This window comes from Vipera ursinii, assembly GCF_947247035.1.
Source record: "Vipera ursinii genome assembly, chromosome: 17".
NCBI classification, from domain to species: Eukaryota; Metazoa; Chordata; class Lepidosauria; order Squamata; family Viperidae; genus Vipera; species Vipera ursinii.
The window spans coordinates 1,938,348-1,959,280 of record NC_139530.1 but is presented as its reverse complement, the minus strand read 5'-3'; the positions used below and the strand labels follow the sequence as shown (position 1 = coordinate 1,959,280).

Here is a 20,933-nt window from a genome sequence, read left to right as displayed (position 1 = left end):
CTGGGGTTGTTCAACTGCTAAGCCGTGTCTGACTCTTGCAGCCCCGTGGACCGCGGCACGCCAGGTTCCCCCCCCTGTCCTCCAGTGTCTCCCTGAATTTGCCCAAACCCATGCCCGCTCTCTAGCCATCCCCTCCTCTGCCTGCCGTCCCCTTCGCCTCTTGCCTTCCATCTTTCCCAACCCTTTCCCCGTGAGTCCTCATTTGGTGGCCCACGTTTTTGATTCTTCCGCTTCAGTATTTCTCCTTCCAAGGAACGAGGCGTGATTTCCTATCAGACTGACTGATTTGATCTCCTTGCAGTCCATGGGACTCCTCAAGAGTCTTTTCCCAACATCACGGTTGGAAAGCATCCATTTTTTATGGTCCCGTTCTCACAGCCATACATTACGATGGGGAAACCGTAGCAACGATTGTACGAACCTTGATGGGCAGCGCGATGCTTCTGCTTTTTGATATGCTGTTTCTGAAGGATGGTGCTTGCATCAAATCAAGGGTGCCCTACCCGCCCATCCCTTGAACGTCTGTTCTTGTGAAAAGAAGGACTAGGGGTGATGTGAGAACAGTGTTCCAATACTTGAGGGGCTGCCACAAAGAAGAGGGGGATCCAGCTATTCTCCAAAGCCCCTGAAGGCAGGACAAGACTAATCAAGGAAAGAAGCCAGCTAGAACTAAGGAGGAATTTCCCGACAGTGAGAAAAATCAACCAGTATGTTTGAACATCCACTCCCAGGATTCGATGCTGGCTGGGGCATTCTGGGAGTTGTAGTCCACATGTCTTCCAGCTGCTAAGGTTGAAACGCACAGATTTAAAGGCTCGGAAAGTTTTTGCTCGGAAAGTTGAACACCCAGTTCGTAGGAACAGAACCACATTGCCATCTGGAGGCAGGTGTGGGATGAACATGAAAAGACAGGGGGGATTCCAGAAAAAGAGAACAAAGATAAGCACCCCCAGTATTGCCCAATCGTTATACCATCCTTTCTTTTCAGGGGCCTTCAGCATCTACAGAATCCCTTGTGGCTGGGAGCAGAAAGCGGAAAGGGTGATCTCTCCATTTGTAGAGCATGTCATTCTGCGAGTGAGGCGGGGCCTTTTGGAGAGGCACTCTCTGAGATGGACGGTATTTAAACTTAATAAATAAAATAAATGCACCGCTTCGGCTGCAACTGGGAAATACGGAGGTGAACACCATTACAACAAAGATGGGGAACTTTTATCAAAGAACAGTTCTTCCCTCACCACGTAAAAGAGAATATTTTTTCCTCTCAACCAGCTTTGACAAAAGGTCTGGAAGGTCTTCTAGTCCAACCCCGCTGCTGATGCAGGAGAGACCCTGTCCCATTCCAGACCAGTGGCTGGTCCAGTCTCTTCTTAAAAGCCTCCAGGCATGGATCACCCAGAAGTCCTGGAGGGAAGCCATTCCACTGGTTAATTGTTTTGATTTTCTCATCCTCTTTTTTTTTATTTTAGGAGTGGAGGAGCTTTGATGCTCCCCAGAGTTTCAAGCTGAAGCCTTCCCAGCCATTCTTGTAGATGCCAAGGAAGGAAGCGGGCACAGTTTTTCCACACGCGAAGCATGTTTTGCTGTTGCTGTAATGTAATTTTTACCCCTCTAGGCACGGCTCTTTTTTTTTTCCATCTGCAAGAAATTAATTTTGTTCTTGTTCGCTAATTCCCCAGTGCTTCTGTGGCCTGGAGCAAAATAAGAAAAGATGGCTATATATGCGGTAAAGTTCCTGGAAGTTGATTAATTCACATGTAAGAGTGCATTTTGAAATAGAGACGGAGGGAGAGGGAGGGAGGGAGGGAGAGAGAGAGAGAGAGAGAGAGAGAGAGAGAAGAAAATGTGACAAACACAAGTAGGATCAAAGGCAGAAAAGCAGTTTGAATGGGAGTCTGTTGAGCATCTCCTAGCAAAAAGGGAGCTGAACTTTCAAAATGGGTCCCCTTTGGAAGGTGGTCACAAAAAGACAACAGAGCAAAAACTGCCGCAGGACAGGACATTTGTTTTTTTTCCCCTAGTGAGAGAGATGGCCAGGGTTTTGTCTTGGTTTTGAACACTGCAGGGAAACAAAAGGATTCGATTCAGGCACGCCTTTTCTGTTCTTGTTCTGGCGGGCACCTTCTTGGAGCTTACAACGGAAACGAATTGCTGGGCGAGATGAGCTTTAGTTGCGACGCAGCAGCACGAAGCTCTTGAGGGTGAAACCTCGTCGTGTGCCTTCCCTACTTTAGATTCTAGCGGCATCCATTTTGGCGATCTGGCCCATAAACCACCCATTTGCAACCCCAGCCAGAACACACACACACACACCCATTTAAGTGTGCGATGCTTTGTTTTTCCCCTATTTATCGTTTTCTAATTCGCCATCAGCTAAGAGTTAATTAATCCAAATTTCACGTCAGATGCGCAGATCCCGTCCATCCAAACAGCAGCCTTTAAGGATGATCGATAAGCGATGAAATACGCAGAAGCTTGAACAGAAGCGCTGGCAAAACAGCATTTCATGCTCCTGTGGCTGTCAGCCCTTCTCACATAAACAATGCAGAAATAACCATTTGGCTATCAACCTGTCTGACTCGGCACATATTCTCCAGGCTTTGTAATGGAGTCACTATTTCTCCACCAACAAATGGAAGAGTGCAGATGCCTGTGTGTCAGCCAGCCACATCAGGAGGGTTTTAATCTGTTTTCCCTCGGAGGCTGATGGGGAGAACAACTGGGTCGGAATAAATATAGATGCTCAGGACTCTTGATTTCCTCCCCCCTCCCCCTTCCTCTCCGCTGTGCCTTTCCACTTTCCAATGTATTGCTAAAAAACGCTGCCGTATCACCTCTCATTAACCGCTGCAGAGATGTACAGATGGATGGCTTTAAACCTGGCAGCAAGTGAGGTCGGGTTATCGTTTTTATCACCGCAGCATCCAAAATCAATGTGAAAAGTGCGGAGTGGGAGACCTAACCGTGCCTCAAAGCGATTCTTTTCCAAGTACAATTCTCTCGGCATCTTCTTTAATAAGATTTATTAAGACGAAAGGAATGGGTTACAAGAATACCTGCAGCCGGAGTCATTCCCGGGTATATTTCCAATGAATACATCACCCGGGTCCCGGGGGGGGGGCAGAGAGACCTTCTAAAAGCCTTTCAGTAAACTCTGAATTCTGGGAGTGGACGTCCAGGCATCGTCAAACTTTTGCCAAGGTTGAGAAACAGTGGAGTGAAGTGAACTTCAGAATGGAAACTCTTGATAACCAGAATTGATAGCCTTGAGCCGACATCTCAATCTTCACACCCATGATCTGTCTGGTGGGCTGTTAAAGAAGGATCTGGTCCTCAAAGGAAATTACCTAGTCCTTCCACCTGTCCACAGAGTTGGGACTCCAAGGGAGAGCTCCACACTTGGGTCTTACCTGGACCAGGCTGTGAAGGGCCTACCTGGATTGCATCCCTCCTATGGAAGAGAGCCATAATGTAACTGTGGCAGAATAAATGCCGATTAGCAATAGCACTAGGAGCTTAGACTTATCTACCACTTCACGGCGCTTTACGCAGTGGTGGGATTCAAATAGGTGAACAACCTGTTCTCTGCGCGGATGCCGCTTCCGGAACTCCGTTCTGGGCCTGGGCAACAAAGAATTAGCTACCGGTTCTGCCAAAGTGGTGCGAACCGGCTGAATCCCACCCACCACTGGCTTTACAGCACTTTTTAAACAGTTTACAACGTCAGCATATCCTCCCCGACAATCTGGGTCCCCGTTGGACCCATCTCGAAAGGATGGAAAGCTGAGTCAACCTTAAACCTGTCAGGATCGAACTCCTGGCAGTGGGCAGAGTTAGCCTGCCGTGCTGCGTTCTAACCATTAGGCCACCAGAGATTCGCCACAGCACCCCCAGTTCTGAAACGGGCTAGTAAATATCGGGCTGCCTACCCCATCTGAGATTAACACCCCCCCTCCCAATGTTTCTGCTAAGGAAATATTAGTGAAAAAGCCCCACTGGGAACTTGCAGCAAAATTAATGCCAGTCGACCTCCCCACTCATTTTTCAGTGTAATAACTGCTGGGGAAGTGCCGTGCATCCCTTGTAACACAGTCAAAAAAACAGATTGTCTGGGAAGTTCATTTTTTTGTTAGTTTTTTGCGGTGTTTGTTTCTGTTTGCTGGTCGCTCTTCTTGTTCACAAACAGCCTGCTGTTCGTGGCAATCGAAAGCTCCCTCGGTCTCCACGCAGTCTGCTTTGTAAACCGATTATCCGTGTCAACGAGACATCTGCACTGCCTTGCCAATGTCTGACTGCAAAATAACTTTGTTTAACCTTGGGGGTTTGGGGGTTTTTTTGGGGAGGGGGGTGAGGCGGGTGTGGGTTCAAACACCTCCGTCTCTAAAAAACGAAAAAATAACCATATAAAGGATTGCTAACGTTTTCTCTCCTGCCTTTTGTTAGTTTCTTCGTTTTATCTCTCTCACCCAAACAGAATGCAAAGTGGAACCGTGCAGATTAAAGGGTGTGATCCTGCAGATGATACAAACTGGCTTTTCTTTTCTTTTCTTTTCTTTTTTGTATGCACAGTCAGTTTTATTAAAGGCAAGCTGGTTAATTTAATTAATTAAAATTCCGCTGGTTAATTTAATCAAAATAACAGGGTTGGAAGGGTCCTTGGAGGTCATCTAGTCCAACCCCCTGCTCAAGCAGGGAACCCTATATCATTTCAGACAAATGGCTGTCTAATCTCTTCTTAACAACTTCTGTTGATGGAGCACCCACAATCTCTGGAGGCAAACTGCTTTCTGTAATTATTATTATTATTATTTTTGGAACTGGGCTTGCAGCTTGCTGGGCAAACTCTCCTTGACCTCGTGTTCAACGGAGCAACCCGTTTTGTTTCCAGGGGCCAGTTTCCAGAGCACCTTTTGACTTTTTTCAACTTGGCGTAAATCAGCAGAGCCCCGTGTGCTATTTTTCACTTGCTTCATCTCCGACATAAATAATTTCCAGGCCTTCCTGAGCTATTTCTCATAAATGTTTCATAGGGCAGAAGGCAGCAGACAACCCAATTGTGAAATACGTTACAAGGCTGCTGGAATGGTGGTTTTATAGGTAACCTTTATAAGCCTAGATTCCCACCTCTCTCTTTTGAAGCTAAGGAACTTACGAGGGTTGACATCAGGAGATTTCGTACAGCTCTCCACTTTTTCCAGAGGTGATCCCAGCCGAGTTGTTAGAACAGCAGCCAGATTCAGTTATTTTTTTAATTGATCGGTTAGATTAAATCTCCTTAGCTCAGGTTATTCTCCTGACAAATTGCCCCCTGGTGAATATTTAGGGAGACATTTTGAAAAAGAAAAGGTAGTGTGCCTTATAGCAAAACAGCTCTGCTTCTTTTACGCTTCCTTATCGGCTATATTTCTAACGCAGGGTGAATAATCTGTAACTAATTTGTGCTCTGGGAGATCTTTCGAAGCTCCCATTGCTTTCCTGGCGCCGTGAGGTTTGGAGAGAAAAAAGGATAACCCAAAAAAATGGGGGGAGGAGAGACTCTTCTGTTTAGACCCCCAATTGAAAATGAGAAGAGAGTATTTGTGCTCTCTGAACTGAGTGGTTTTCTTGTAGACGTTTCATGATCAAACTAAGTAATGTCATCAGTGCTAGAAGAAAACGGGGTGTGTGGAGTAGAAGAGAAGGAGGGGAGGGGGAGGAAGAGAAGGGGATGAGGATGAGGAGGGAGGAGGATGAGGAGGAGGACTGTGGGGTCCTTGGGGCTCTTTGAGTTTGGTGATTTTCATGACCAAACTAGGTAACATCATCACTTATATCAGCTCTGCTCCGAAGAGCAATCTGACAAGTACGTGTGAACGCATCATAGTTTATTGCTTCCCCACTCACTTAAAAACACAGACATCCAGGTTGCTACTGTTTTTTCATATCAAAGAAATTGTAACAAAAAGAAGAAAGAAAACTTTTTTCATCTCTCTCCTCTTGATTTTAATTTTGTTGTGGTTACTTTGTTCTTAAACAAGTTTCTGTAACACTTTTGGGAACCTTTCTTTTTTTTTTTTAAATCTGCCTTGAAGTTGATCAATGTCTTATGTATTTTCTTTTCCCCCCAAATTTGGAGGCATTTCGGAGATCCGGAACAAATGCATTTTTGCTGTAGCCCCAGATTGCATCAGAAAAATCGTCCAGTTAACGGTTTTGTGTGGACAGCTGCATCCCAAACGTGGTAAGTCTGCATTAAAAAAAATATAAATTCAATTAAGTTCTGCAGTGCGTATAAGAGGCTTGGTTTAAGATGAAATGACTGAAGATCAGTTATTTTTTTTAACCAGTCCTGAAACTTGATTTTTGTACAGCTCTTTGATTTTGCCAGGGATAATCTCTTATCGAGTAGGAATCACGAGTCGTAATGCCACCCAAATGTAGTTTGGGAAAGTAACTCTTGAGTTGAGATTTCTCTTGTCTTAAGTAGAGTTCTCTAAACTCTCGACCTTGGCAACTGTAAGATGGGTGAACTTCAACTTCTAGAATTCTCCAGCCAGCCTGCTGACTAGGGAATTCTGGGGGTTGAAATCATCCATATTTCTTAAAAGTTCCCAAGGTTGAAAAGCATTGCTGTAAACTGTCATGTAATGTATTTATTTTGAGTTTAGAGCAGTCTGTGAATTGGGTCCCTGATGGCGATTTAGTCAGATGCATGAACATGACTTTGCGAGTGATTTCTGGCCTTTTAATCGTGCACGAACCTTAGAAACTATATCCTGCCCTATAACAACATACTGAAATCCAGTTTCACTTTATTTTTCTATTCCCCTAACTGTTAGGTCTTCTAGGTCAGCTGTTCCCAACCTTTCCAGCTTTGCAGACCCGTGGCTCTTGCCTGCCTCTTCCGCAGCCCAGTTCTGAATGGGCCGCAGTTTCACAAGCAAAATTTTATTTTAATATATCTGGCGTCTTTTGTAGTTATTCCCTCACTGTTTTCCTTCCTGTCTAAAATTCGTAACTTTGATTAGCTTGCCCCCTTTCCTTAAAGCACTGTGGACACTGTGTGTATTTGCAGTACAATTTCTAGCGTTCACATCCGGGTCAGTACAAGAGACTTCATGGACCTTTATTTTGTTAGAGAAGGTATTTTCCAAAAGGTTTTGAAATGCTGACTGCCAGCTTGGAGAACCCAAGCAAGCTGGAAATTCAATTTCAAGCGATGACAATCCCTGCTTTTCGCTCTAAATAGGCCGATGTTTTCACCATCTCTCACACAGCCTTCAGCGTGGCCCTTTTTGCATTTAAATACCCGGTGCCTGATGCACACACCTCATCATTTTAATGTCGCCCATTTCAATTCGGCATGAAACCATAAAATTCCAAGCCACTAGATTCCAATCTTGCACTTTCGGGTATTAGCCACATCGGTGAGTTTAGCACTGTTTATTTATAAACACTCGCAAAGTTGAGTGGGAGAATATAAATTAATGCAGCGGTGGCATATATATATTTTTTATTAAAAAAATTGCCAAGGACTGGGTTTCAGCCGAGAAGCGATGCAGAGGCCGTATGCAGAAAGGGTAGAGATTCTGCAGTAGGCACCGCAATGTTTTTCAGTGCCAGAAGAAGTGTCTTGCATAAGTGTGTTTGGGGGTGTGTGCGCGCGCGCTCGCCCTGTGGAGAACAATACAAGTGTTTTTCTTGCTTTGAATTAGATCAGGTCCTACAAGTGAGGTAGGTCAGCAAAGCAAAGGTTTTTTTTTAAGCTTGTTTGCAATTATCAAGGGAATCCAGAAACACACAAAAAAATCAAAACTGCTTAGAAGCTTTCAACTTTGGCCCTTTCTCTTGGGGGGGGGAAACAAATTATTTAAATTAAGTTAAACCACCCCCACCCCTTGCTTGCTAAGCCTTTTGTATTTTTCCTTTGTTTTTTCTTTCTCCTTGTTCTTCTCCAGTGTCAAGATAAACGGCTCCCTCATTCTGTCATAAAATCCAGCCAGGTTTTCTGGGTTGTGTCGAGCATCTGTTTGTGCAGTTCCATAAAATGCTGGTTAGGAAAAAAATATAGGTGGGAAAAAAAGCTGCCCGTTTCTTTGAAGGACACTGGGCGGTTGGTTACGTGGCAGACAGGCTCTGTCAAAACCTTGATTAAAGCTGCACCAGTATGAAGGAGACAGCCCTGCCCTTTCCACCCCACTCGGCCAGCTTTGAGTCTTAGAATGGGAAGGCTCCTCAGAGGACATCTATCCCAACCCCCTGGCTTTGTGAACAAAATTAATATAAAGCAGAAACGGGCCTTCTTTGGGTGCCGCTGAGAATACAATGGGTTGCCTCTTAAGCAAGCTGGAGCAAATTGTTTGCCTTCTGAATCTGCACTGGATTCAGAGACGGATGGGAAATTGCTGCCTGCCTAATCATCAACAGAGCCCAGGCTGAATTGCTAACCTTGTTTCATCCAGTTGTGCCTAGCTGCAGCACTTCCTGTCACATAATGGTGCAGAGAGGATACCGTTACCATGGAAATACAATTTCCCCCCATTAACCCAACTAAGGGGAGAAAGTTGATTTGCATTCCCTGCTGTATGCCTGGAGACTCATCCTGAAGAGGCTGAATTCTGCCCAGGTAAGTCCACTTATTTATTTATTTTCCCCCTTGGATTTGAAGAAGCAATCGTCCCCTCTTATCTTTTAGGCTCCTTTCTAGTCAATCCATGCGGTCCTCAATTTAACAACAGTTTGTGTAGTGGCCGTGTTGCAACGGCACTGAACAAAGTGACCTAGGGCCATTTTTCACACTTAACGGTCGTGGCGGTGTCCCCATGGTCACGCGATCAAAATTCACATGTCCGGCCTGTGTTTATGACGGTCGCGGTGTCTCCATGTGATCCCCTTTTGCGACCTTCTGACCAGCCAAGTCAGTGGGGAAGCCAGACTCACTTAACAACCGTCTGACTAGCTCAACAACTGCAGGGATTCACTTCCTCGCCGTGGCAAGGAAGTCACAAAATGGGACAAAACTCACTTAATAACCGCCTCGCTCAGCAATCTTGAGCTCGCTTGGGGTCGTAAGCCGAGGACTACCTGTAATTACACGGATCGGGCTCGACTTCCCGCGAAGCTTCTTTTTAGGTCAAACCCCATTTCCCATGAATCTTGCTGCTGTGGTTTATCTAACAAACCGTGTTTCGGCTTTGCTGCCCAAGTTCTCAGGCTGGCATCTCTCCCAGCCCTAATTTAAAAAAACGAGATCTTTGGCAGGGAAAGTAGGATACAGAATTCAGCCCTGTTAATAGTTGGTATAAACGGCATTTGAGTACGTAGGGCCTGGTTTTCCAAGGAGGAATTTGCCTGAGGTTAACTTACTGCGGTGTTTTCATTGCGATACCGTAAACCCCTTCAAAACACTGCCACAGAATTAATTAAGGAATTGATTGACCTGGGCAGTAAATGAACAGAATATCCAGGATTTTAGGATTTTGCAGGGGTTGATATCAGAGAGCACCAGCAGCCTAGGGCAGCTGAAGGGGTTAAGAAAAAGACAAGCCATCTATGAAAAGCCCGATCATGAACAAGACATTTAGGCCGCTGGTATCCGATCAAGAAAATAAATGAAAGCTCTTTTAATTTCACCCCTGAAAGAGTTGGCTCCAAGACTGAAGGTTAATAGCTCTTGTTCGGCACATCCATTTTCCCCAATCGACAGTATTAACACTTCCCTCCAGGAAATAAAATCGGCAAATTAAATCTCCACTGATGTGCCTTAACCAGGATCATTGTTTTTCTGCATTTTTATTAGAAAAAGCAGCGCTGAGATCTGGGGAAAAGAGGGACTCTATCGTTCCCTGTCTCACATGACCAGAATTTGGAGCTCAGATGGAAACAGGTGCCCAGCTGGTCCTTAACTTACGACTGCAACTGAGCCCAAAATTTCTGTTGCTAAGCAAGACGTTGGTTAAGTGAGTTTTTGTCCCACTTTACCAACTTTCTTCCCACCGTTCTTAAGTGAATCACTGCAGTTGTTAAGTTAATAAGATGGTTGTTAAGAGAATCCGGCTTTCCCCCATTGACTTTGCTTGTCAGAAGGTCGCCAAAGGGGGATCACGTGACCCTGGGGGACACTGCAACCCGTCATAAAGGTGAGTCGGTTACCTAGTCACTGAACTTTGATCTCAGGAACATGGAGATGCTGCAACCGTCGTAAGTGTGAAAAGTGATCATATGTCACTTTTTTCAGCGCTGTCGTGACTTCGAACGGTCATTAAACAAACTGTGGTAAGCTGAGGACTGCCTGTATTTCCACGGTGTGCAATGTATTTCCCCAAATTCAGTAGATGAATAGCAGAACAGTTACAACCAGGACAGAGAAAAAGAAGACACTTAAGGAAGTAGAGGTTGAAAAATGTAGTTAAATACTGTAAGTCAATGAAATGCTGAATGTTGGAGGCAGAGGTAAAGATTGTGTTGACAGTGACCATTCACGAAACACTTGCAAGGTGTGGCACATTCCCTCCAGGAGTGTTAAGCAGTTCAGAAGACACATTTCCTGCAAGGCAGAAGAAAGACCAAGACGGTGGACGTGCATCATTTAAAAGAATCTTTAATGTCTAGCTAGAGAGCGAAAGAGCATCGGGCATCGTCTGTGGTGTCCGCAAAATACTGATACACAACAGCAGCTGGAAGAGTTACACAGGACGGGAAGAAGAGTAGCCAGAAACACCACTCCGAGGAGTTCACAGTCAGTGCATCAACAGGATGTATCCAGTGGTGGGATTCAAATACCTGAACAACCGGTTCTCTTATTGGATGAAGGCCTGGGCCACTGAGGCCTAGAACGGACTTCCAGAAGTGGCATCCACACACACCTGGCGGGCCGCTCTAGGCCTGGGAGGCCTCCTCCAAGCCCCTGAGGACTAGAACAGACTTCCAGAAATGGCATCCACGCACTTCTGGAAGGCCGTTCTAGGCCTGGGAGGCCTCCTCCAGGCCTCTTGAGGCCTAAAACGAACGTTCCAGAAGCATTGTGCCGGTTCTCTGTGCTCAGCAAAAAAATTTAGCTACTGGTTCTAAGGAACTGGTGCGAACGGTCTGCATCCCACCCCTGGATGTATCTCTTTGTCCCGACAATTACCTCTTTCAGAAATAATACCAATTGCACCCCGTTCCGGTTTTAAGGATAGCCACGAGACGTCGGTTGGGACACAGCTGGATTGTTGAGCAAAAATGCAGCCGGCTCGGTGATTCAAGAAACATTTTGCCCCGTTTCAACCACACCTCATCGATGCCCTTTGAAACGCAACTGCCGAGCCGAATCGCGATGCGCTTACAAGCTCTGGGAGTGCAGAGCTGGTGTTTCATGGACCCCGCCTGGCTGCCCCCGCGCCAGTCTTTTCACTGCATTCAGGGGCTGCACATCAAATCCGCCGGAAGCCATGAAAACTGGTTTGGTTTGGATCCAGCTGTGGCCTCAGCACACTACACTGCGAAGCACGGAAGCTGCCTCAGCTGGCAGAGGGTGTGAGGGCGAGGCAAATCTTGCTCATCGGGATAAAACTCGAAAGCTCGCTTTGGATCAAAGCCTACATCGAAAACAGGGGGCCCTACTTTCTTTCCCCCCCATGCTGTTCTTTTAGGGGCAGCGAGGGAAGCAGAGATTTTTTTTTGTGGGGGGGGGCTGCTATTAACCAGAAGCCTAGCTGGAGCCCAGAACGATGCAATCTCCCCTTTCTGAAATCATGGCCCTTGTTCTTTTTTTTTTTTTTCAAATCAAAAGGGCACTGCTTTCGCAGAAAATAAAATGACCCCGAGAATCTTTGGTTCCTGAACGGGTTGGCCAAAAGTTTCCTTATTCCTGAACTGGGACACCTTGGTCACCACTCACCTGCAGTTAAAGCAGACAAAGGGCCAAGTTCCCAGACATTTTTCAGTGAACGAAGGAACTGAGCCTCCTCGGGTTATTTTCCATTTGAGGGAGCCTTAAGGGACCTCAGCCTGTCTTCCGACTTCTACATTTTAAGAGGTGACTAAGCTGCCTCCTCATTTAAAAAAAAACACACATTGAAAGGAAGGATCGGTCATCAACCTGCAAACGAGGGCGTGAGACGGAGGATGGTTGCAACCGGGGCACATCCTACCTGATCCCGAATTAACCCCATTTCCTGGGTTTGCCACACACGTTGACCTATAAACCCACCCACAATTGTGGATCGCAAAAGGAAGGGAAGTTGCAGGAAAAACCAAACCAGAGACTTGAGGTCATAACACGAACCAGTTAAGTGAATCAGGTGGAAAAGGTGTGCCACCCACTCGGGGGTGGGGGAGAGGGGGGGGCTCTGGCCCCACCCACCCCTGCTTCGGCCCCGCCCCTTGTGCAGCCCACAGCGACAGATACAGGCGCACCCCGATGGGATTATCTACAATTTGCCTTGAAAATCCAGGGAGGCCTTTAGCTCCTTAGCCCAAGGAGCCTGCGTGGGGGGGGGAGAAAAACAGTGGTGGTGGGTTACCGTCACGGCTCTTCCTTGGTGCCCCCGCTGAAAATAACCGAACCGCACGGAGGCCGGGAGGCCCAGCTCAGACCCACGCCTTGACGTGGCGGTTCCACTCCTTCACACACCCGCACAGCCCCCCTTCTTCGTACCACTGCCACTTCACGCCTTTGTAGACAGCCCGGGCGCACGGCTGGAAGCAGAGGAAGAGGTGCAGGCGGCGGGCCAGGCTGCAGTAGAGGGCCATGGAGACCACGATGAGGGGAGACATGATCACGAAGCCCAGGATGATCAAGGCTGAAGAACTGTTGTCGTCCAAGACGGTCTGGCAGTAGTAGGCGGTCGAGTGGAGCACCTGCAAAGGGCAGAGGAAGCAAGTCGGGGTGTGGTCATTCCCAAAGCAGTGTGGCTGGAGACGAGGAGCTTCAGAGCCAACGGTTGTCCTCTCTCCAGAACCAGCCTCCTCAATCCCAGGAAGCTTTTCTCCCCACCCCACCAGTTTAGCTTTTCTGATCCTACCTCTGGAGGGAATCTGTGTTTATCTCGAAGCGCACATTGAACCGATCTCTACTAGAAAAGCTGGCCCAGATTGATTTTCTTCCGCCGATCGAGGCTGGAATCGCGTTTGCTAAGATGAAAGCCTCTGCCGGGGCCCTCGGGGAGCCCGAGCAAAAGCAATCTTGATTCAATTTTATTTACATTTATGGATAGTTCCAGTCCAATCCAATCCACTCTCTGTCGTGTTAAGATGCCCGTTTGATGGCAACCGACTTTTGCGTGGCCGAAAGGAAAACAGGGGGAGCGAAAAGAGAGGTTGGGGGGTGGGAAGAATCAGAAGGAAACACTGGGGGGGGGGGGAAAGGGCCCTTAGAAAATACCCACTGCTGTTTCTGAAGCCCCCCACTCCCTTTTTGGTTTGCTTCCCTTGACTGATTGATTGATTGGCTATATGAAACACAAATAATATCCTTCTACGCTCCCTAACTTATCGGGAACGGCCAAATGTTTGGCTTTTATTTTCAGAGAAAACTCCCCTTGGGCTTGGTGGCTTCTTTAACACTCTACACTGGCAGGGCTTTTGCCGTGTGTTAAGCCAGGGTTTGTTTTGTAAGAGGGCTGGAGACACGCCAGGCAAAGCCAGAATCCAAAACTCACCTCTTGGCTTGGCCTCTGTACGTAAAGTTAAACCAAGAGTTAACGTTCTATCAAAGGGGGAGTGAAAGAAAGGGTTAATTACATCTCTTTTTCCCTAGCAAATTGCCCTCTTTCATGTTTGGTCTTGACTGATTAATTTATATGGCAGCCTGTCAGCGGGTACCCTCTGGGCAGCAGGCAGAGCAAGGCAAACAAAATAAAAACGTTACAGCTTAGCAAAATGGACTGTAATAAATAAAAAAGAAGAAGACATTCAACCCAACGAAACTTCAGTGAAAGAGAGGCGTTGCCTGGCTGGGGAATTCTGGGAGTTGAAGTCCACAGGTCATCAAAGGGCCGAGTCTGAAGACCCCTGCACTGCACTCTGATGGTATCTTTGCCCCCAGGTTTCTCTTTCACCCTGCTTGCTTACTGATCAACGTGAGTTGGCTTCGTAAAATAACCTGTGCGTTGTGTGAGGTGCCTTCGCCTTAATTCAAGGTGTTGGCAGTCACCTGTAAGGTCCTACCTGGTTTGAGCCATTGTTCGTTTTGAGTGATACGGACCTTTTGATTGCATCTAATATATTTTCTACCTTTTGAGGATAGGCCCCTGATTTTTTTTCAGCTTTCTATAGATGCCTAGATGCTAGATCAAGGATAAAAGATCCTAGCATCCTATAAATACATGGGCCCAGGCCATCGGGGTATAAACGCTGTGAGCCATTTCACCTTTTCAATATTCCCTGTTATGCCAACATGCAATTTATTTCTCTCACCTCCAGTGAGAGGCATTATTTCTGCTTCTGCCTCTGTACCTAAGACGTGTGGCCTTCGATTCAATTTTTTATCATCTTTTGGGGAGGGGATAGTATAAATGGCAAAAAGACATGTGAAACCCTTGAGTTAATGGGGGGAAAAAACAAGGCATTAAATTTCATTTTCCCTCCCCCTTCTTGATGCTTTTCAGGAGGGACATTGGACACAGAAGAAGTACGAATTGCGAAGAATAAAATCTCCAGCAGCCAGAGAGAGAGAGGTGTTCCAGGCCAAAGGAGATCCATCTTGCAGAAAGAAGGTCAGCGGTGCGTGTTCACACAAGACGGATTTAGTAGCTGTAGTTGTCAGGCCCGGATGGCAAAGCAGATATTTTGTTATCTGTCAGCAGTCAAAAAGTCTGGATTTGTATTAAGGAGACTTATAGTTTGACTTGGCTCTGATGGCTGTTGCTTTGCTAAGGACAGAAATAATTTGAAATGCGTATAACAAGCTTGGTTTCCCTGAGGGCAAGCCACCCTGCAGACCCACACTCTGCTTTTCATCCTCCCTGCTCACCATGACAACCATGTGGCAATGAGTTTACGTGTGATTCAACAGTGGAACTCAGTGCCACAAGATGTCATGGCTGCCACTTCAGGTAGCTGGAAAGGGGAAGAACGGGAGGGAAGAAATACCTTTGCCATAGTTGAAATCTCCAATAATTTAGCAATATTTGTCAAAAGACCTAAAGGTTTGCAAGACTTCTAACTCCGCCCTCCCTACGTTCTTATTTTCCTGAATGTCAGTCTTCCCGCCTTCTCCTTTAATTGCCCACTTTCTAAGCTAAATCTCACCCCGAAATTCCAAGTTGCCTTGTAAGGTTCTTCTTCTGCGTTGTCTTCTCACAGCAGCAATATTTTTTTTTTTTTAGAACTGTGATAAAATGGTGGGAATTTCCTGCAGTCTTATGGCAGGCAATTAGGGCCTATAAAGCCCAGGAGAGTTCGATTGTCCTTTAATGTGCGGTAATAAATAGTAATAAACAACTCCAGGGAGATGAGCTCAACGCCTGCCCACATTAAGGAAGTGTCTGCACTAATTTCTGCGGGGATGCGAGGTGGTGGAAAGAGAGAGACCGGGGCAAATTAAATCATCAGCTGCTTCAGAAGTTCCCAATGCCTTTTTCCTTCAGGACTGGTGGGAGCCTGTTGCTCTTAAGAAACAGGAGCCTCTGAAGATTTACACCCTTCGGATTCTTAAATCCATTCTTGTCCCTGAGCAAAACAGATGCAAGGGGCTTTGGCCACAGCTGGAAAAGCAGTTGAATCTATTTGCTCAGAGGTGAGCCGATGAAGGGGCACCACAGATATATCAAGTCATTTGGCCCTTTAAGGCGGAAAAGGGACTTCAAACCGAGCTGGCCGTGGCTGCTTTGCAGCAGAACCTGGCTCCTCATTCCTTGGGACTGGATTGGATTGACCACACTTGGAGTACTGTGTCCACGATACAAAAACGATATTGAGACTCGTGCAGAAAAGAGCAACAAAGATGATTTAGGGGTCTGGAGGCTAAAACCTATGACGAGCAGTTGCGGGAATTGACTTTGCCAAGTCTAGCGATAAGAAGGACTAGGGATGACATGATAGCAGTCTTCCAATATTTGAGGGGCTGCCCCAAAGAAGAGCGGGGTGGTCAATGTCTTCTCCAAAGCAGCTGAAGGCAGGACAAGAAGCAACGGATGAAAATGAATCCAGGAGAAAAGCAGCATAGAACTAAGGAGAAATTTCCTGACAGAACAATGAACCAGTGGAACAACTTGCCTCCAGAAGCTGTGGGTGTTCCATCCCTGGAGTTTTAAGAAGGGATTGGGCAGCCATTGTCCAGAATGGTACAAGGTCTTCTGTGTGAGCGGCGGGTTAGACTAGAAGACCTCCAAGGTCCCTTCCAGCTGTGTTATTCTGTAAAAAACATCTGTATAGGGCTGACGTAGGAATGGCCCTGGGGAAGAGGGATGCTGGGAGTTGTAGTTCCACAGCACCAGGAGGACCATCCCCATCCTGGAAGGGTCTCTTCCACCTTCCAACCGTCTGCTAAAAGTAACTGGGAGTTCTAGCAGATGTGGGCAAGCACACAGAGGCAAAGGGTTTGCGTGTCATCCCCAGTTGGCCGAGGAACCGGTAAGCTGAGTAATGGGGAAGTGAGCATGCCTCGGCTTTGCATTCCCTAGTGTCCCATCTGTCAGGGACGGCTGAATGACTTTACAGAGAGTGTCCTGCTTGCCTAACACGACCAGTATTCAGTGCGTGGTTCCGTCCCATCGCTGCTCTGCGGGAACGGCTGGCCTCCAAAGCTGACAGATTCTGGGGAGTCATTAGCTAACAACACCCTCGAATACCCAAAGGGGTCATTTACCTCTGCTTGCAAAGACAGAAAGGAAAATAGCCATATGGCGTCTCCTGGGGGTTGGGTAGATAGGGTAGGTTCCGTTTGCTACTCATCTCAAAGCGGGGCTGGGCTTCGAGCGCCATGGAGCCCGCTGGTTTGCAGCAGGTTGCCATTGATTCCACAGAGGTCGTTTAGAGAACAAAGTCCCTATCCAGGATTGATTTAGTATTTTAATAGCCCCCCTTTAATTAAGCTGATTTGAACCTCCGCTGGCGCTCCTGCTCTTCAGTCAATTGAAAAGTCATTGGGAGCCAGAGAAAGCCAAGGATTTCGTCAACTTGTCCCATCAGATCTCACCGAATGGACGTGACGTGGGCCCTGCAGAATACTTAACAAGAACAAAATGAGTTTGTCAGTCGGAATGAATCAGAGGTTGCTCAGGACTGTCTGAGCCCAAATCTCCACACTGAAGTCATGGATAATATTGATTCAGAAATTTTTCACCCCTCTTTTGTGTTTTTTGGTTGTTGTTTTTTTGGACTGCCCCACCCTTTTTTCACTCCTTAATTAAGCACACAGATCCTGGAGACTGATTGTGGCAAGCACGGGGGGGGGCACCCTTAATTAAAAAGACATTAAATGGAATTAAATCTGTGCCGGCAAATACAGACAAAAGTTAAGGACAGGAGGGGAGGATAGAAGAAAAAAGAGGAGCAAGTCACACACACACACACACTGTTACAATTAAATGAAAATTCTGGGGAAATTAAAGTTCCTGTCCTTGAAGATCTGGAATTTATTCACATGGTGCCAGAAGTTTCATAATTACTGAAAAGGAAATTTAGATCTGTGTGTATTTTTTTTTTTAAAAAAGAGATGCTTGTACTTCTTCTTGTCTGGTGGATTCATATATTCCACCTTCCGAGGTTTTCATTCCTTCTCCTTTGCAGATAGGGGTGTTAAACTGGAGGTTAGCCCAAAGCAGGCAATGTTTATTTGTTCACTTACAGAATATACCTATTTCTCAAGATTCCAGGAGTTTAACACTAGAGTGGAAGAACAGAGATGGCAAAGAAGCAGATGTCAACTAATTCTTGGGAGGAAAAATAGCCAAACACTTAGAATTCTTGAACAGCTGACACCCATCTCTGAAACCGTGTTTCCCAGAGGACTTTAAAGAAAGTCACTTGAGTGGGAGACCCCACGGCTGTTGGCTAGACTGGAAGCTGAGTCCCAGAAGAGGAATGTGGTTAAACCAAGAAGTCGAGAAGAAGAAAAAAAAAAGGAAAGGGGAGATAAAAAAATCCTGCACAAATTTACCCGTAAAATCTCCAGAAGTCATGTTTTCTTCTACTCTAAATAGACTTAAGAGTGTGATTATAGCTTTAAGTGAGGAAAACAGTTTTCACATCTTGCTTTGCAGCGTCTGCATCGAACAAGATGGGCGGGCAAAAACGACTCTTTGAAGCTTCTAAATGGTCTTCAGGCTACACGGTAAAGTTGCTGGGCTGATCACATTTTCCTGGATAGCCAAACTGTACTGGCTGACCACCTCCGAATCAAACCCTGGCACTTGCTAGTATTTATCCACTTTTCACAATCATTGGAAATGAGCCCGAAGTTTCTGGAATCCTTCCCACGCTGCAGCTTTTACAGTTGCTAACTTCGCGTGGTATCCAGGGTCTGTGCGAAGGAAGCCCCTGTGGCTGGACGTGAGAGGCTAGGTCAGAGGAGAAGAAACTACATCGGGTCCTCCTAATGTGCTGAATCACAAGCTAGTTACTCCTACCTTTGCTTAGATGACTACGTTGTGAGTACCCAGGTGCTTAGTTGAGGTTGCTCCTTAGAACGTCACGTTTTAGAGGCACCCGGAGCAACTCTCGGCAGGTTGAAACCGATCCCACTGCGTGTGCTGAAAACAATCCGGATCAAGTCGGCTTTTTAAACAGGATGGGATTTGGAAAGCCAGTGAACAACAACAACAACAACAAAAAGGCATGGACTCTTTTCAAGATTACGGTACACAGAAGACAGACGATGCCTCTGAGAAGGGACAGAGTGCACGCCTCTCCTATCCACTAGACAAAGTCTTACACCCTCCTCTGTTTGGGAGCTTCCCCAACAGAAAGTTCAATTTATTGTATAAGACTTACCCGGGAGTGACACTGGAATCCAAAATAGACCACGACTATGGCGGGCAAAAGGACCAACGAAAAGATGGCAGCCATCAGAAGGAAGTTCAGGAGAAAAGCGAAAAAGTTCATTGCCCCCACCAGGCAAGTCCACGCCCAACAGCCACAGGCGGTGCGACGCTCCATGGGCAGGAGCTGGTCCTCCATGTTATAAGGTGGAAGAGTTTGGACGGTGTGCGAAGTGTCAGAGAAGTTGTCCCCTTCGTAGTCATCAATCTCCTGATCAGACATCTTCCAGAAGATCAAACTAGGCGTCCCCTTTCCCCCTATCCCTTCGTCCAATTCCCCTTTGCCTTAATTCCTCTTCCTTTGCCTGTCCTCCAAAATGGAGACCCTGCTCAGTCTTCTCACTTAGGTGAGGAGATGGTGGCTGAGGTGGGATTTCCCCAGAGTAGCCGCCACTTCCGGGAAACGGGAGACCGGACGGAGGTGGGCTCGAGAGCAGTCTGAGAAGGAAGTTCTTACATGTCCTTTAGGGATCCGGTGGTTGCCTCACATGGAATGGGACGAGATGGAGAAGACTTTCCAAGAGGTGGGATGAACTTTTCCAGCGGGCAGGCAGTTCTCCAGGTTTGCCTACTGGTCCAAAAAGTGCTGGCCGGTGTGAAATTTGCAAGGAAAGGAGACAGGAAGGTGTGCCATCCTCCGGTTCCACCTGGTGGGCTGGAGTTTCCAGCTAAGTGCCCAGTCTTCCTTCAGCACTCTTCAAGTCTCCACGGCAGGTTGCAGTGGGTCCATCTCCAGAATAGGATAGGATAGAATAGAATAGAATAGAATAGAATAGAATAGAATAGAATAGAATAGAATAGAAGAATAGAATAGAATAGAATAGAATAGAAGAATAGAATAGAATAGAATAGAATAGAATAGAATAGAATAGAATAGAATAGAATAGAATAGTATAGAATAATAGAATAGGAGCTGAAAGGGACCTTGGAGGTCTTCTAGTCCAGCCCCCTGCTCAAGCAGGAGAACCTACACCGTTTCAGACAGGTGAATGTCCAGTCTTTTCTTAAAAATCTCCAGCGATGGAGCGTCCACGATTTCTGGTGGCCAGCTGTTCCACTTTGATTGTCCTCGCTGTCAGCTGATGGTCTTGGCAAAGTTCAATCCTTGAACTTGTCGTTTCCCCCTCCTGCTGTTCTGTGATGTTTTGTGATGTCCAGACAAAAGGGAGGCTCCCCGCCAGAGCATCCGGCTCCTTCCCCTGTTCTGAGCCGGCTCTGATCGCGGTGCAGCGTGTGGCCGTTTAGAGGGAGTTACAGAGAATTCTCCTGCAGGCATCCAATCCTTTGCTGCTGCCGCTGCTGCTTCTCTCCACCCCTTCCTTCGAGTTGCTGGCTACACACAGTTCCCATCCAGCCGGGCCCAGCGCTGATCTTTTCCTTGGTGTTCCTGCTCTCTGTCTCCTCTTGATGGGGGGGGGGGGACGAGACCAGCGGGCTGACAAAGGGGAGGCTGGTGGCCGGCAGGGGGGAAAAAAGGCAGTTCATAAGAAGGGATGAGGAAGTGGGGGAGGCTGTGCCAGGTCTGCACGAGGCACCCAACTCTACCTCTGCCCCTGACTTGCAACTTCTTTGTATTTGAGGTTTACGTCTGGGGCAAGCCACCCCATTGCAGCAGCTCTGGGAGACTTGCAAAAACTTAGCAATGAGAGCGCGGCTGCTGTTAGTCCACCTTGGTGCTAGCTAAGGTGGGTTCGGGGGGGGGCTGGACCCATCTCATGGGCGTTTCAGGAGTGTTCGTGGAAGCACAAGGGAAGAAACGCAACTACGGGGTAGTCCTCAACTTACAGCATTTCATTTAGTGACCATTCAAAGTTGCAACAGCCACGGAAAGAAAAACGGCTGTTTTTCACATGACGGTTGCAGCATCCCCAGGGTCATGTGATCAGAATTTGGACGCTTGGCAACTGACTCATATTTATGAGGGTTGCAGTGTACCGGGGATCACGTGGTCGGTCCCCTTTTGCGACCTTCTGACAAGCAAAGGCAACG

The 20,933-nt window shown here is 46.9% G+C and overlaps 1 protein-coding gene and 1 long non-coding RNA gene across 2 annotated transcripts; one reads left to right on the top strand and one right to left on the bottom strand.

Annotated features, from left to right (window-relative positions):
- The first annotated feature begins 6,205 nt into the window (after positions 1-6,205).
- Positions 6,206-14,642, top strand: LOC310648194. The gene is made up of 3 exons (XR_014494031.1): positions 6,206-6,220; positions 8,442-8,605; positions 14,571-14,642. It is a non-coding gene; the product is annotated as an uncharacterized lncRNA (long non-coding RNA).
- On the bottom strand, positions 12,553-19,167 carry TMEM278 (transmembrane protein 278; the record flags this gene model as incomplete). The annotated part of the gene is made up of 2 exons (XM_083375945.1): positions 12,553-12,822; positions 18,898-19,167. The coding sequence occupies 2 exons, from the start codon at positions 19,165-19,167 to the stop codon at positions 12,553-12,555; spliced, it is 540 nt and encodes a 179-aa protein (XP_083232071.1).
- Positions 19,168-20,933: the final 1,766 nt, after the last annotated feature.